The sequence below is a fragment of the Pagrus major genome, chromosome 4 (genome assembly GCF_040436345.1).
Source record: "Pagrus major chromosome 4, Pma_NU_1.0".
Lineage (NCBI taxonomy): Eukaryota > Metazoa > Chordata > Actinopteri > Spariformes > Sparidae > Pagrus > Pagrus major.
The window spans coordinates 11208795-11227428 of NC_133218.1; the positions used below are offsets into that span (position 1 = coordinate 11208795).

The window sequence follows — 18634 nt, forward strand, 5'->3', positions numbered from 1 at the left end:
ACGCCTAGGCGTCTAGGAAAACAAGCACACACAGCAACAAGCAAACACAACACGTGCATACAAACTCTAAATAAGTTAATCAGCTGCCAAAAGCAAGCTGGTAAAGGTAACGACAGTTATCCATTAACACATAATCAGATTTTAATAATCAGCCAAGCTTCTGCTGCATTCATGTTATTTGTGAATATTTGCAGGAATAAGGTGACTGATAAAGCATACACTTTAAACATAAACAACTCTGGTTGATTGCCTCTTTCCAACACTGTTCCCATTTAATGACGTTACATTTTACAGAAAGCCAGACCTTGTTGGTTAAGCTATTAACAGAAATCCAGTAAGTAGTTAGACAATACTCACAGGATTTATGATTCCAAAACATTATTTATTGGATGTATTTTAAAGGAACAAGCCATTAGCTTCATTTGACTCGGGGAATTTCCTTATTTATGAGATCATCATTCTGAGAGAGCAGTGCCCAACCTAATGTGTGTCTTATTTTCAAGCAGTAAGTTCTTGTCTGCCCCCTCACCTCTGGACTTGAATGCAGCTTTTGTATCAAAGACAGCCTCCATTAATCCGTCCAAATGGTCCTGAGAAGAACTTCCCCCAGGTATCTTACTGCTGAGATACAAAACACAAGGAGATCCTCCCTCCTACAATTAATGTGTAAAGCTCAGATAGGCCTATTTTGCACAATTACATATAAATGCAGGAAATTATCGATGTACTTTTTAAATATGCAGCATGGTAAGGAACATGCTTTGGTTGCTGGGATAAACAGCAAGGTTTTGGAAGAACTTTTGTCAAGCTGCCTGTTGATTTGTACTGTTGTCTTGTATGAGCGCCATATTGATCATTGTTACATTTGTTATATTTTGAATAGGAACAAACTGCCTAACAGTGCTCAGTGCCACTATTCCTGGAAGCACAAGTAACTGGGGTTGCAACGGTTTGATATTGTCATGGCACAATAATCATCTCAGAAATTTCACTATTTCACAATGTCATGGTGTATGGTATTAAACAATTATTATTATTATTTGTTACAACGACCCTTAAAGGAATCAAAACAGAGGGTTGAACAATGGCTTTATTAAAACCACTGAAAATTGTTATGGCAAACATGTTAGAAGGTAATTATTTACACATCCAAAACTGTTATTTACTATTTTATCCAGCCAGTCCAGTGCTTACTGTCCTTTTAACCCAAGCAACCAAAGACTGGCTGATTAACTTATAATAAATGTAATAAATTAAATGCCAACACTATCTGTCTGCTGCTTGATGCTGAGCATGTGCTCTACAGTTGGTTATATCTGAGAAAATATCTGCCTGCTGCGGAAAACGTGGTTGAGGCAAAGAAATGCAAATGATTAGCAGCTATAGTCAACAGATGACAGTCAGCAAGACTCCAAATTAATGAAAATGTTGCTCTGTGTCTGCTGAATGTGTAAATATGTAACATGTTCACCATATCAACTTAAAAGGTGTTGATATGTCAGTTTTTCAGCTTGGATCTGTGGCCACAAAATATGTCAATCTATAGCCCCTTTCACCCATCAACTCGGACAATACTGAGAGAATCAGATCTGGATATTTTCCACATTTCCTTGTTCACACATGCATGACACAACAGGTATCAGACTTGTTCACACATATTGGAAAATCTCTATAAGAGACCTAGAAGGGAAATATTCTGGGCAGATGTTTTGCAAAACTTTGAAGATGAGCAGTTTAAATGCCATTTTCGTATTTTCCGGTGTACAGTGTTTGAGTATGTGTCATAGCCAATTAAACCATGTCGTTGACACGCCCGCTCAATCGCTCTGAATTCACTCCGGACAATTGTCTGCTCTACACATGTGGCTCACCCGAACTTGAGCTAGGGTGCTTGCAGGGTAAAGTCCGGGGCAAAAAACATTTGTGTTCACACATACAGCTCCTCCAGGTAAACTCTGGATAAATCCAGAGGTACAGTGCATGTGTGAAAGGGGCTTATGTTTACAGATCCAGTGTGTAGGATCTATTGTATCTAGCAGACAGTATTGGCAGGAATGGAATATAATATGCATGTTTTCATTAGTGTTCATTAGGGACTCCACAGAGTTGCACCACCATGTTTCTACCATGTTTTTGCCTGCATAAGGCAAGGTCAAGGTCAAATTTATTTATATAGCACATTTAAAAACAACCAAAGTTGACCAAAGTGCTTCACAGGTTCAGGAATTCACGGTACAAATAGATACATCAAACAAGCAGGGGATACAAAAAAGAAAAAAAAAAACAGTCTGTGGAGGCAAGGGTGAGATGAGAGCAATTTGGCTGGTTATCTGCAACCACACAACTAGATGCCTCTAAATCCTACACACTGGATCTTTAAAAAACTTCTCAATTTACAGTAACTTCAGTTCATTTGGTGTTTTCTGGATGATCAACATACTAGGTTAGGATGCCTGAGTTCATTCAGACCAAATTCCTTTCATTCATGACAGAATTCTTCATCTGTCACAGGTGAAACACAGTTTGGGAATTGTTGGCTTATGTACCTTCAAAGAAACTGGAAGTAAATGTTTTTTGTTTCACTGATTAAAACCATAAAAGCCATTTATTCTTAGCATGTTGTTAGCCAGCGTTATTCATTAAAAGGTTTCGCTTAGCAAAATAATTTTCCCCATTCAGCAGCTCATAATGTGGTTGGTATTTCAGGCTAGCTGGTCAGTGGCGAAAGTTAACTGTAAATGACGTGAAAAAGTCCATTTCAAATGTATGTTTAATCATTTACAGAAAAGGTGTGCTGGCAGACTTAAAGTTGTGTGAAAACTGAACTTAAATGTGCTCATGTTTAAAGTGTGTAGTGGTTCGAGTATGTACAGTATAAACAGTATGTAACATCACGCTCATATACCATTAGAAAACTGCAACTTGGAACAAATGGAACTGAGGTACATTGTTACATTGATAGCAATGGGAGATTCAAATTCAAAGTGCATTTTGTTTTTGCTTAAGTATGAATTTTCAACATCTTGATGTCTCTGTAAAGCACGACAGTGTCTTGCTCTTTACCTGCCTTATATTCTCCCAGCAGCTCTGCTGGCTCATTTAGGATTTCCATTTAGCAGCCATAGGAAGAGATATAGTGTCAAACTCAGAAAGGGTGCACTGTTCAATATTACTATCTAGCCTTACATTAACCACATAAATCATTTGGCATTTTCCTAAAGCTGCACATTTTTAACTATTCAATCACAAATACTGAATAATAATTTGTTTTGTATTTATCAAACTGCAAAAACATACATGGGAGTGACTGGATCACTTTGAAAAAGGTACTGTAGACTCAAATATCAGGTCACATGTCTGGTCTGCACTCAGTGATGTGTCAAATCCTGCACCCTGCTGTCAATATATATCAACCTACCCCAAATGTAAGCCCTCAACCCAGACTGAAAGAATGTATTGTTACATTTTTAATCTTCAGTGATGTATAATCACTTTTAGGTCAAAATGTTGTATATCTGTGTTTTTTCTATCACAACCATGCATTTCTAAGCATATCTAATGTGTTGAAAGGGTTTTATCAGCCCAAAGGGGACCAGTGAACTATCAACAAGAGACTCAATGATAGTGATATTCTTTATCCTATTGTCTTCACTTTAATTCGTTATTTAATGTACTAGAAACCATAAATATGGACCTATTTGGCTGTATCTTGAAAGATGTTTGGGGAAAGATTCCTCTAATACAGCCTACAAAGACATTTTATCACAAAAGATGTCTCTGTGATACGACTTTCTCTTTCAAGCAAAAACTGCACAGTTTACTTTTACCACATCTTAATACTGTTAATACTGTGTGTGTAAGTAGGGTTAGTGTTGTTCTTCAGTGATAGATATGTGCTGCCACAGGGCTGCAGAGTCTTTTTAGGCTAAAATACTTTTTTCCTCAGAAGCTCTTATAAGCTGATGTCACATGTGAAAACTCTCCCTCGATGTCCCTCATGAGATTTCATTCTCCTGCCGTCTGTTACCATATTGTATGTGCAGCATCAATAAAACACTACAACTTGTGACCTGCTAATCTATTCTATTATAATGTATGTCAAAGCACATTACTCAACATGTTTGAGTGTATATGCATGTATAACCAATTTGTCTGTCTCTGATGTCTTTTTGTTTAAACTAATTGCAAATAAATAAGACATGAATTGCCTGGATTGTATACATTTATTTAAAAAATCCTGCTTTTCACTTTGTTTTGGTACTTTTTCTCATCTTTACCACTTAATCAATTTCTATTATTCTATTTATTTCTATTATTTTCGCGAGTGGCTAAATGTCAAATTTTGTAAATTTCGGTGCGACACTGGTGAGACACACACACAATAAAAACATTTATTTTGTCCAACCACCAAACAAAGTGATGCCTCTGGTAAAGTAGGTAATGGCAATATGTAACTTCAAAAGTGACGGTTGCAAACTGCAACTACAGTATGAACAGTTGATAACCATGGAGGAAAGGAGTAGGAGGTATGATATTAGTTCCTTTTACCAAGTATGTTGTGACGGCAGCTAATAAGCTGAAGTAAAAGTGTTGTTTGTTAGTCTGCTAACACATCTGAAGGTAACGCTACCTGCTATGGGCTAATGGCTGACAGTGTTAGGCAGTTTCACACTGTTGACAAGCATTTATTAACTTTAGCTTTCAACTGGTACATTAAATGCATAAATATGACTAACATAAATAAAACCCCTTATTTCAGAAAAGCTGGTACGCTGTGTAAATTGTAAATATAAACAGGAGGCAATGATTGCAAATCCTTTTCAATTCTATTGAAAAACTACAGTATAAGACAAGATATTTAATATTTAAACTGACAAATGTACAGTTTTTTTGTAAATTAACACTAATTCTGAATTTGATGCATGCAAAACATCCCAAAAAGGTTTGGAAAGGGGCATGTTTACCATTGTGTTCCATCACCTTTTCTGTTGACAACAATCATTAAGTGTTTGGGAATGAGGACACTAATTGGGGTGGGGTTTTGAAAGTGAAATTCTTGCTTGATATACAATTTAAGTTGCTCAACAGTCTGGCGTCCCCATTGTTGTATTCTGTCCTTTCATACATTTTCAATGTGAGACAGTTCTGGGCTTGCAGGCAGGCCAGTCTAACAGAGTATCTGCAGTCTTACTAGAGAGCAAAGGTTACGGCCATTCAACCTTGCCTTTATCTTGCATAGATTTCTCTGGAGTCTCTCAGTCTCTTTTGATATTATGGATTGTAGATAGCGAAATTCCTTATGATTGTGCCTAAAAAAATCTATTTCTTAAACTGTTGGGACTATTTACCCATCCAGTTTTCATTAAGTGTTGAATCCATTCTTGTGAACATCTGAGATCTTATGAGGATGCCCCTTTCATACCAATTAAGACACCTCTTACCAATGAACCTGCTTACCTGTGGAATGTTCCAAATACGTGTTTATGGAGCAGTCCACAACGTTCCCAGTCTTTTTCAGCCCAGGTCCCAACTTTGGTAAGTTAAGTTACTCAATCTTCATTTCATTTAATTTTATTTATTTATTTGTGTAGTTTTTGAGAAATCAACTGTCCCCTCTGGAGAACAAGATTAAGTCTTGTTATTCAACTTTGATGTTGAATAACAGCATTTCTTCCATAAGTCGTTCATCAAACTATTACAGCTGGACTTACTTACTAGTACTTTTTGGACTACATGAACAAGTAATGTGAAGTACTTCATTATCAGAATACACAGAATGGGACCGAAATGCATGACACACAAGATTAAATTTTTCCTTCAAATTGTTACGCTGACTGTTGTAGCCAATTTTGATGTGTGAATATGTTACGTTGTGTATGTCTTCGGTGAGTCGTGTAAATAGCAGTGTTGCTCGTCCACCTGCGCACCAGGGGGCATAGACAGGGAATCACAGTGGTAATGTAGTCTATATAGGGGAGTCACTGGTGAACAGGTGGAGGGGAATTAGGATCACGGAAGCCACACAGCTTTTCGACCGTTCGTTTGTGTGTGTGTTCGTCCGAGATGTTTTCTGTTATATCGTAACGTTAGTCTTTTTAACGTTAGGTTTTCTTTCATATTGACACGTTGGTTTCAGTTCAGTCATTCAACACAGCCGGCTTTCTCTTAATATTTTTGCTCCACATAAAATAAACGGTAAAACGCATACGTCATGGCAGACCTTATCTTTTGCACAACGACACGTTGGAAATGACTTCAAATTCCCTCAAGTGGTTGTTTTGTGGTTAGATTGCCACTACACTGACATTATCATTTTTACAAAAAAAAAAAAATAGTATTACATTCAAAACAAATCCAAAAAAGTATTTTGACTTGGGGTGGCACCTCTCTGTCTTACAGAACTTACAATAAATAAAAATGAAAAATCTACAGGATCTAATTGGGTAATATGCATTATTTTATCTTGTATTTCTGCTCTATGTTCTGTTGATTCAGATATTACAATCGCCAGAAACATGAAGTACACTTTTCAAAAATAAATAGCAGAAACAAAGGTATCTTGTTCTTTCTCATCATGACCATCCTTTATTAGATCTGATATAAAGTGTTATACAGTCAGACAGTTCCAAGAAACTGCAGTTCACATGAAAAGAACATCCAAATTAAAAGAAGAAATCTTATCAGACCACACAACACGTTTTTCATTCTTTTGTTCAAGTTAACGTTGTTGCTCTGTCAAGAAAAAAGGGTTACGAAATTTTGACATCTTTAACTTTAACTTAACTTTAACTTAACTTTAACTTACAGCCTGCAGAGCTGCAGTGTGGGTTTGGATTTATAATTGAGTCTTGGACAACAGGCACTAGCTGACATGACAAACAGCGAGTCTCACTCAGTGTCAGCGGTGTGCAGAGAAGAGGCCCAGGCCTGGTCTGACGGGGCGTCAGGCAAAACCCAGCTCTGAGGAACAGGAGAACAGTCAGGATGACCCGCTGAAGCCACAAACGCATCCCACTCTCTCCTGAAAGAAAAACATATTACAGTCCCATCAAGTTATTATCTCTTCCTAGAGTCCACTTTAGTAGAAGCTTCAACGCAAGGGGCATGCATGAGCCTTAAGATTTGTAACATGTGACAGCAGAAACAAATCATAGATATTTTCTGACTCTTATTATGGTTATTATTGCTGTTAAACAGGCTGCAGTGGAGATGCACTGAAAAAGTGAAGATGAAGATTGACCTGATTTGTAGTAAAGCGTGCAGTGAGCGCTCAGCTTGGGTGTAATATTCTCTGAAGGGCTGCAGATAAGAATCAGCAGGAAGCTCATCTGTGAAACAAACGGAAAACTCATTACCAACAGTATTCTATAAAACGAATGTATTTGATTCAATCATACTGTTGAACTAAAGACAAATGTTGTCCTTTCAGTGTAGTCAAGTTGTGAGGGCTCACCGCCAAACAATATGGCATCCACTTTGTGTTTCCTCTGCAGCTGTCTGTCCCTCTCCTTCTTCACTCGTTTCTCTTGCTCTCGCCTTCTGTCCTCCTCCTGCTCTCCTTCCAGCATCACCATTAGAGCCTTCTCCTCTGTTGAGTAGACTGCTGTCCTCTTCTTTAACACACACCTCAGCTGCTCCAGTCGGCTGCTAAATGCCTGTTCACATTCTTGCTCAGTGATGATACCTGTGACACACAAACACATACACACACAGTTACAGACTGCTGCACTACAGGCTACACTTTGTACAGTGCTGACATCACATGTGCTGTCTGTAATGTTCCACTAAAAACACACAAAAACAAAATAAAAAGGAGGGCAAGAATGACTACTGCTTGTTTATATTCCTTAGAATTATCTTTTCCCCTTATTCCCAGTCATGTTGGTCATTGACCAATAGTACCAAAAAACCTGAACCAATCTACACGTGTGAGTGGTTGGAAATTGGTTAGGCTTAGAATTAACCATTGGTCAGGTGCTAACAGTGAGGCATTAACAAGAATCTATTCACAAATGTCAAAAATCGATTCTTCAAATGTTAATTAATGAAGTTAACGGAACGAAAAAGGCAGAACTAAACTGTGAGGGTATTGCAGCACCTGGACAATTTTCAGGTTATTTTGAAGTTCATTTTCAAACAAGGCAGCAGTTTCAAGTGTTTCTTTTATTCAGTGACTGGATAATTACCTTTGCAAACATTAAGCAGGCCGCCATCCTCACTTTGATGAGCCAAGTGAGGATGTGGGAGGGCTTTGTAGCTGCCAGGAATATTTGTACAGGCATTTTATATTCATGATATTTCTTCCTCTGGTGGGGGTCTGGACATGCTGGTGTAACTTTGGTAAAATAGTTCTGAAGTCTGTTTGATTAAAATTACCTGCATTTTTTTTTTAGTTTTTAGTTTTTTAGTTTTTAGTAAAAACTCAGGTGGATGCTGCGCAGATAAGGTTGAAATCTGAACATAAAAAAATTCAACATCTGGTAAACACTTTCTATAGACTTTGTATATATACATAGATATTTTGACAGGAAGTCTTATATATATATATATATATATATATATATATATATATATATATATATATATATATATATATACACTGCTTTTTGCACTCTGGTTAGACTGAATTGCATTGCAATGACGATAAAGTTGAATGAATCTCATCGTATTTTCATTATTAGTCTATATTAGTCTTATGTATAGCACACACCAAGCATCTCTTTTTTTATTAAAATGTAACATCCAGTGGTCACATATACTTCTCTTCTCTCTTCAGATGCACTTTTAAAATCATGAATACATACATGCAGTTTCTGTGTGAGTATATGAAAATTGATAGTGAAATTGACTGCGATGCAAGGGGGCGCCAGCTCAAATCTTGCCTAGGGCGCCAAATTGGTCAGGGCCGGCACTGATTCAAGTTGCTGTATGTATATTTTTGACGCAAAAGATTTGGTCATTTTAGAAGACCTTTAATAAATTCATTACTGAACCAAACTTGAATGTTTTTTGTGACAAAATAGTATTGTTTCACTCATTCCATCACAGAAAAATGAGAGTTGTATGTAAACTTTTGACCACGACTGTATCTCCACAGTTTTCTCAGTTCAGCATCCCACTAAACTCCTATCAACCTACATGAGTATGTTTTACCTGTAGCTTTTTACTCACATTTTAATGCCTTGCTTTGCCATCTGTGAGGTGAAAACATCAGCTTTTAAAAAAGTCAGAAAATATGAAAATGTGTGTCCTGCTTACAGTGCAGCTATAAAATCCCAGCACACAGCTGGCTCCAGCCATTTTGGTGTCCTTTGTTTACGATTTGGTGCCTCCAAATTGCAATGTTGTCAGTCTGATTTTTTTTTTCAGCAAGTGCAGCAGCTATTTATGTTTCCCCTTACTCATAATTTCTGATTGGAATGTTATCCCTGTGTGTTTCTTTTTTTTTTAAAATTATGATATTTTTATGGCTTCAGAGTTTTAACTGGCTTCCACTCAATGACCAAACTTTCATTTTCTTTTTCCTTCTTTTATTTTTCAGTTGTTGGTAGGGTGATTAGGTGAAAAACCTTTTGGGGCAAGAAACAAGAAACATCATTTACAATACAATCCTACCATTTCACAGCATAGAAGAAGACCTGCAAAGTTTGTTTTTGAATGCTAATTGAGCATGGTGAAACGTAAATACGACACCAAATATATGGTGGAGCTGTCATGTGACCGCACGCTGAAAAAGAAATTCACGGAGGTAAACCGAATATCCTTCCCCTGCCACTTGTGCAGTAAAAATCCTCCTACCATTCAGCACTACCTATCTCTGTGAGTGTGGCTTCTCAGCTCTGGTTCAGCTGAAGACAAAACACAGAAAAAGACTGGACATTGAGCATGACCTCAGAGTTGCTTTGTCTACTATAACTCCAGACTTTGAGACTCTTGTCAGGAGCAAAAAACATCCCCAATTCTCCTATTAACTCCTCCAAACTCAGGTCTATGCTGTCAGTGTTACACCTACTGTAAGGTTGAAGTGAGTGATGTCAGTGTTACACCTACTGTAAGGTTGAAGTGAGTGATGTCAGTGTTACACCTACTGTAAGGTTGAAGTGAGTGATGTCAGTGTTACACCTACTGTAAGGTTGAAGTGAGTGATGTCAGTGTTACACCTACTGTAAGGTTGAAGTGAGTGATGTCAGTGTTACACCTACTGTAAGGTTGAAGTGAGTGATGTCAGTGTTACACCTACTGTAAGGTTGAAGTGAGTGATGTCAGTGTTACACCTACTGTAAGGTTGAAGTGAGTGATGTCAGTGTTACACCTACTGTAAGGTTGAAGTGAGTGATGTCAGTGTTACACCTAAGGTCGAAGTTAGTGCTGCTTAATTTTCTTCAAAGCAGTGTTTTTCAGTATTTACCTACTGATAAGGTAATCAGAAGAAAAAATAATTTCGTATAATTGAATCTTTTTGAATTGCACTTTTTGTTTAATTCAATTTGAGTTTGTAGATAAAAACTGCTACTGAAGAAACCGAATTTAAGCCATAGTGCAATGTTGGTTGTCATAGTTGCACTTTTTTATTTATTTTTATTATTTTTTTATTGCTTGAAAAAGTGACTGAATAGTTTTAATAGTACAGTTACTGAAGTGTTAAATAAATTTAAGAGGGTGAAAATTTTCCTTGATTTGGGTCGCAGCTTGTCATTAAGGGGTGACGGTGGGTCTCGAAGCCAGACCAGTTGAGAACCACTGTCCTAAACAATACTCATCTTGCCCTATTGTAACTGCCACTCTTCGGATTTGGTCTCAATTTAGACAAAATTTCAATTTGACAGATTTCTCTATTTATGGTCCCATTTATAGTAACTACATCTTCCACCAGTCAAATTAGATCCTGTTTTTGCCCAACGGCAAAGGGCAGGCCTCAACCACTTCAGTGATCTCTACATAGACAGCACTACTGTCACTTTTAATGCCCTTTCCACCAACTTTAAATTGCTACACTCTAGCCTTTTACACTATTTCCAGGTCCGTCACTTTGTCTGGTCCATTAGCCTGTCTTTTCCCAGTCTACTGCCAAGAACAGGACTAGATGTTATTTTGCAAATTCCTGCACACCTTAAGGGTCTTATCTCAAACATTTAAATTGACTATTCTGTCACTCAATAATGTAACGCTTAATAAGATCTGCCCAGACTGGGGAGAAGAGCTTGGAATAGATATATCTGATGTAATATGGGATGGTGCATTGGTTAGGTTCTTCATCGAACTCATTATAAAAAAAAGGCAGACCTGACTCATATGTTCTGGTCTTGTAATAGGCTGAACAACTTCTGGGCGACAGTATTTCAGACTTTATCTGAAGCATTTGACAAAGATATTCAGCCCAGTGCTGAAATGGCATTGTTTGGAGTTCAATGGGAGGATATAGTTAAGACAAATAAGAGACATGATTGCCTTTGCAACAGAAGGATTTTGTTAGAGTGGAAATCAGAACATATGCCCAAAGCTTCGGCTTGAATGAAGGACTTTGTGCTATTCCTTAAGTTGGAAAGGATAAAGTATTCCATTAGAGGGTATGTATATTTTTTTCTGCATGAAATGTTAATTTGTGTGGAGAGCCTATGTATGTTTCTTTTTTTTAATATATAAATACATTTTTTTTATTTTGTTTTGTATTTTGTGTGTTTATTATTATCATTTTTTCTTTATTTTACTATTCACTTGGTATGATCATTGACTATATGGATATTTTCTCATATATTATTTTGTATAGGCAGTAGGGGGTGGAGGGGGACAAAGAGGAAAATGCTTGTTGTCAAATGTTTGTGACAGATGCTCTTTTTCTCAAAATAAAAATATGCATCCAAAAAAAAAGGAGTGACAGGCTGTTATTTCTCCAAAATCTCTAAGAGAAGCAAACCTGTAGCATACCGCTAACTCTCACAGCACACAGTATCATGGGACTGAGAAAAAGGTTGGTGGCTGAAATCAACATTAACTGTCTTACCTTTCCTCAAAGCTGCCTCTTTCCTCAATCTGCGCAGTTTCTCAAGAGATCTCAGGACATCTTGCATCCTCTTCACATCTGCTTGCTTCTTCCTCACCTCACAGAGAACAGTGTCTGCAGCCAGCTTCAGCTCCTGCTCCTGATACACAAACAGATAAATATCTGATGTAGTTCACAGTTATCCTGTCCCATGAAAGATATGTCACAGCATGAGATTAGATGATACTAGGATAGCCATTAGTTTTTAAATTATAAGACTTTGATCAAATAAAACAAAAAACAAATCAGTTTTGAGAAGATGGGCTAAGTTTAAAGCCTTTACCATAATATTTAAATAAAAATCCACAAACATCATCTTTCATCAGTTATAAGAGAGACAGGAGTGGAGGCAGAAAAATCTGAAACATTTCTTAAAACCTGGGGAAATTAATACATAGACACCATTAGCGAGGTTATCGCTTAAGTTGAATCAGAAACCTCCCACTCAGTTAAGGGAGGGTCATTCAATGCCAATTTACCAGGATACAGAACTTTCCCGGTTCGCGCCATGGATTTTCTTGGGTATAAACAAACAAACAAGCAAAAAAAAACATGTAAAAACATATATCAAATGTATGAAGCTCTGATAAATCCTACAGCTGTACTCCAAATACATTTAAGTCTGGTCCTTGGAGCTCAATTTCATCATTTTTGGAATTCTTCATATGTGTATTCTAAGCCTCACCAATTGCTTAATTTTCACTGGATTGTAGGGGTGTAACGCTACACAGACGTCACAGTTTGATACAAGTTTGATGCAATAGGAAAAAAAGCAAAAAATCCCAAATGCTAGGTTTCTTTTCATTTGTTTTGAACAGACAGCAGTGCAAATTACAGTTTGTTCCAACTAGCTGCATTTAGCCCCCCCAAAAGGTAGTTGGTACAGTACAGCTCTCAGCTCAGCACTCTGGCATAGGTCATATTTTCATGTAGATCTGATAAAAAACAAAAAGTATTTGGTCACAATCAGCTATAAAACTGAAAAGCATCTTGTGTTATTTTTAAGAACAAAATAAGTAGTGCTCAAGCACTTTCAATAAATACTTGAAGCTGGGCTCCTCTACTACTGCATATGGGTGCATAGCCGATGAAATGTATATTCCAGTTGGATTTGAGTGTGGATCACCTGTGGCTGACTCGGACGTATTCTTCGTCTGACTGCATGCACCGAACTGTGACGTCAGTACAGTGACAGTTCGGGAGGAAGACACATGCCTACTGGATCGGTTAAAATTTGTACTGAACATCCAAGAAGCCGTAAGGATGATATGCAACATGTATTCATTTAGATAGTTGTTGCAGTGTCTGTCAAAGTAATCAAATGAGTAAAAAATAAATAATTTTTTTACTTAAACAAAGAATCTTTCATGTGGTTTAGGTAAGGTAAGTTCTCCTTGAAGCTGACAGCTGCACCGTTCAAACAAGGTCTCAGTGCAAGCCAGAAACTCAGGTGTCTTTTGGGGGTATTTATACAATAATTCCATAATGACAGATCCCATAAACAGTGTCATATGTCCACTTATCCACTTTTTCGATGATCAAAACACTGCTAGCAAGGACGCTAGCGCCTCTACGTTTTCATGTACAGAAAGTACTTTTGGGAAGTCAGCCTTTCCTATTGAGCAGCACACACCTGGAATACCATACCCACAAACATCTCATCACATCGCTCAACTTTTTCTCCAAACCTGTAAAACAGTGGTTATTGGAAAATCAAATATGCTGTCATAATGTGGGATAATGTGATTATGTCTTTGTCTTTACTAATGTTCTGTGTCCACATGCTTTAGTCTGTGCTTATGTGCTATCATGACACTGGGGTTTTGCGTTTTCTACCCCTCCACTGTTTATAGTGAATGAGAATGTTCCATACTGAGCTGATGAGTTTGGTGTATATTAATCAAACTATTTGTTTTAATTAGACAATCATGCCAACTGAATACTCATGGTTCTGTGTCAGCTGGACGTGTCAACAGGTTTTTGTTGCCAACACATAAGAACATCGTTGTCAAGGTTACCACATGTGAGTTTGTCTTCTTTGGCCCCAACTTGAAAAAAAAAACAGTAAATACATTGAATACAAGAATACAGCAGGTAAAGGATTCAGCTCTGACACATGTTCTTACCTTCTTCTTCTCCTCTACTTGATGTATTTGCTGCATCCTCCATTTATCTATCGCAGCCTCTTTCTCAGAGATGGAATCCTCCCTCTGCTTTTCCTCCAACATCTGCAGCTGCCTGGCTCTCAGTCTCCTCGCTCTCCTCTTAGCAACACGGGACAATAAAGTTTCTACACACGCGCTGTCGCTGAGGACAACGAGACTGTCCTGCAGCTCTCTCTTTACGTTTATAGTCATTAAATAAGACTCCGTCCAGACAGACTCGTTCTCCACAGTGTTCCTCAGAGCTGTACAGGACTCTGCCAGCTGTGAGATGAGCTGAGCTGCCCTGTCCAGCGCTCCTCTCATGCCAGTGATCCCGCTCTGCTGCTGCTGGGTCTGTGGCAACTTGGGGTTTTTGTCTATTCTTTGTAAGAAACGTCGGATCCACTGTTGATCCTGCTTCCTCTGAAGGGCTGCTTCGTCCTTAGCTTGTGTTGCTGTTCCCACATGTCGGTCGTACTCCCTACCCCGCGGAGTGCACCCGAACGGAGCTGCGGTCTCAGAGAAGTCCTGATAATCATGGTTCTGACAGGAGGGGTCTGGGTCATACGTTGTAGTCTGAGGACCTGGTCTAACATGCTGGGGAATTATTTGAAATGGTGACGGTCCCATGCTGTTTAACGGAGCGCCGGGCACGTCGTGAAGGAAACGTTCAGGTGGTGGACAGCCGAAAGGAGGCAGAGGGACGGATGAGTCAAATCCATACGGAGGGGCAAAGCGAGGCGCTCCGAACCAGCCTCCACTGGGACAAGGTGCCGGGAAGTCGCGCCTAAATTCGCACGGGCGATGGTCATATCCCGGTGAAGGTGTCCACTGTGGCGCAGAGTGGTCCGGCTGAGTGTGTTCATGTGCCAGGCTCGGTGGCGCTCTGTTAGCGGGGTACGGTGCCTCCAGGAAGCCGCCATTATAGACCGGGGGCTGTGCATCCGACGGAAAGTGGCGGTATGGGTTGTCCATGTCATGTCCAGTGTTAATCTAATCTATGACAAACTTGTACACTACTAAATAGTTAGATCCACATCCACATCCTCTTCGTCTTCTTCTTCTTCTTCTTCTTGTTCTACTGAACTTCCGGCAGGCTGTACACTGTGAAGCGTAACACTGCCACTCACCGGCGGGCTACATGGTGCGGGAATCATCGGATAATCTCCTTGTAATTTGAAAACGAAATAAAATTTGTTTTATTCTTTTGAAAACAAAAACGGAAAAAACATTTTTCGTGTCCGAATCAAAAGAGGCAAAACCAAACCAATGAGTCGGTTTTTAGTTTTAGGTAATTCCTTTATTTATGTTTCTTTTGACGCTTGAAACCAAAAACGGAAGTGACGTTTTTTTTTTTTTTGCATTCAAATGAACGTTTTTTTCGATAGTAAATAATAAAATAAACTAGTGAAGGCAAGTCCTGAAGAACGTGCGGTTGTGAATGCTGCCTGTTGCTAACCAATGGTGGCTTTGAAAACTTTGAATAATGTCCAGAATATAACTGTGATATATGAATGAAAAGTTACATCTCAATGTATCAATGATTGGGAACATTTAAATATTTAAAAGGAGTTTCTGGCTTGAATGAATGAAAAGATAATAGTTAAATATAGTCAAAATGTTGGGAAATATACTCTCTCTGTGTGTGTGTAGATCTGAATGGACAAACAGGAATCGAACCTGATGTCATGGACCCACAGGGCAACAACCATGTATTTGGTCAGGCCCCCCTGTTTACCACACCAACCATCACCCGTCGGAACAACCTTGGCTCTGAAATAAATCAAAGGGCAGGGAGATAGTGCATCTCTGTCGGGCCTTAGGCCTGTACATAGTTAATGGTAGGTTCAGAGGGGACTCAGAGGGAGATTCACATACTCCTCAGCTCTTGGGTCTAGTGTAGTAGACTATGCAGTCACTGACAGGGACCCCTCCACTATCAGTGCATTCACTGTCAGACAGCAATCCCCCCTTTCAGACCACAACCAAATAAATGTGTTCTTTAAACTCTCAGATCAAATGAGTGACACAAACAGGGAACCCAGCAAGCTGTTTCAATTAAATCCTACTTACAGATGGGCCCCAGACAGTGGAGACGAATTCATCATGGTCACCTGATCTGATGAATGACATATCAATATATGACCAAAACCAATATGTCTCTACCAGAGATGGTGTAAACAAGGCCATTGATGATATCAATATGATATTTCATAAGGCAGCTATTAAAGCTGACCTCATCAAACAAAAACAGAAGCCTGTTAAAAGGCAAAATGCTGACAAATGGTTTGATCAAGAATGCAAGACCATCAGAAAAGACCTGAGGAAAATAGCAAATGAAAAACATCGCCAACCAAACAACCCAGCCTTACGCATTAGATACAATGAAATTTTAAAGACATATAAATGTACAATTAGGAACAAAAAACAAAATTATACCCACATGAAACTTTAAGATATTGAGAATGCCATTAATCAAAATCAATTCTGGGATATGTGGAACAAGTTCAACACAAAGCAACAGACATTACCCATCCAAAATGGTGACATCTGGAGAGCACATTTTGAAAATCTGTACAAAGACATACCAATAAATCAAATCAATTCATATCAGTGTATTATACAAGAAAAACTCCAAACATTGGAAGAAACAATTAAAGACAACCAAAACCCCCTTGATTTCCCAATTACTTGGGAAGAAATGACCACACAGACAAAATCTCTCCAGCCGAGGAAAGCTTGTGGTCCAGACAGCATTAAAAATGAAATGCTCAAATGCAGCACCCCAGAGTTGGAGGGTGCAGTGTTAAAGCTGTTCAATATTGTATTACAGTCGGGATGTTTTCCTGACATCTGGTGCAAAGGGCTCATTTCCCCCATTCATAAGAGTGGGGACAAATTAGACCCTGATAACTACCGTGGCATCTGTGTCAGCAGCTGTCTAGGTAAATTATCCTGTAGTATTCTGAATAAAAGAATACTAGATTTCCTTGAGGAACACTCCATCTTGAGTAAAAGTCAAATTGGCTTCCTCCCAAAACACCGCACCACCGACCATGTATATACCCTTCACACTTTAATAAACAAACATGTACACCAAGCAAAAAATGGTAAGATATTCACTTGTTTCATTGATTTCAAGAAAGCTTTCGACTCTATTTGGCATGAAGGGCTCTATTACAGGCTTCTACACTGTAGTATAGGGGGCAAAATGTATGATCTGGTTAAATCAATGTATTTGGAAAATATGTGTGCTGTCAAAATTGGAGACAAACAAACTGAATTCTTCACCCAGAGAAGAGGTGTACGCCAGGGTTGCAATTTAAGTCCGACTTTATTTAACGTGTATATAAATGAACTTGCTGTTGAGTTAGATCAATATGCTGCTCCTGGCCTCTCCCTCCTAGATAGAGAGGTGAAGTCTCTGTTTTATGCTGATGACCTTGTTCTACTGTCTCCTACTGAACAAGGACTACAGCAACAGCTGGACATAGTAGAAAAGTACTGTCAGAACTAGGCCCTGGCAGTAAATATGAAGAAAACTAATGTCATGATCTTTCAAAAACGCCCCAGATGTCAGGAGAACAAACACCAATTTACCATAAATAATCATATCATTGAACATAGCATGAGTTTTACCTACCTTGGTATAACTTTATAACTTGGTATTTGCATTACAGACTTTTATTTTTAGCAGATATAGAGCCTCAAATACAAAATGTCCTCCCACCCTTGAGCTCTTCCCTTGATGTTTTGAAGTAATACAGTTAGATGCCTGTTGTTAACATTGTTGATATATTCATGGTGTAAGTATGACAGAGCCAGTGTTTGTTATTTCATTTCAAGTGAATAGGTACCTACATTAAAGAAACAGATGCAACTACTAGAGGCTACTCTTCCTAGTTGCACACACACTATGGCCTCCTTTGCGTGTGGTTGTCTTCATCACCACCACCACAGATGGCAGCATTTCAAAGTGACTATGAGGAACTTTTAAGTGATTCCTCTGATGACGATAAATAACCTGTAACAGCAAACGAGACCACACAATAAATTACCTCGTTGCGATCCATCCTGCAGCCTCTCTGTCACTCACTTCCAGATCACAGCTTTCAGATTGATCAGCATTTGAAAAGACAATGGATAGTGAACATCCAGAGGGACATGGGGCCATATTTCAAGGTGAAACAACATATTTAATGACCCATTAGCTTCTATTAGCATTCAACCACTTCCGAGGTAACATTACTGCTTGATGGTGTTACGCGATTCAATGGAAAAGGCATACATTAAGTCCAAAATTTTTTTTACAGACACACGTGTTTCTTTTTGGGGCATTGTCAGTATCTTGATCTTGTGTCACGTTTTCAGTGTCAGTCTCAGTGTTATCCCCCTATTTGTGTGTGTGTGTGTGTGTGTGTGTGTGTGGCTGTTTCCTGCAGCTCTCTGG

General features: G+C 38.6%; 1 protein-coding gene across 1 annotated transcript; it reads right to left on the minus strand.

Annotated features, from left to right (window-relative positions):
* Positions 1 to 6557: 6557 nt before the first annotated feature.
* pdcd7 (programmed cell death 7) lies at positions 6558 to 15226 on the minus strand. Its single transcript, XM_073464332.1, has 5 exons — positions 14167 to 15226; positions 12002 to 12140; positions 7454 to 7684; positions 7241 to 7328; positions 6558 to 7021 (listed from the first exon to the last, which is right to left on the minus strand). Exons 1-5 carry the CDS (start codon positions 15157 to 15159, stop codon positions 6889 to 6891), a joined length of 1584 nt encoding a protein of 527 aa, XP_073320433.1. The 5' UTR covers positions 15160 to 15226; the 3' UTR covers positions 6558 to 6888.
* Positions 15227 to 18634: the final 3408 nt, after the last annotated feature.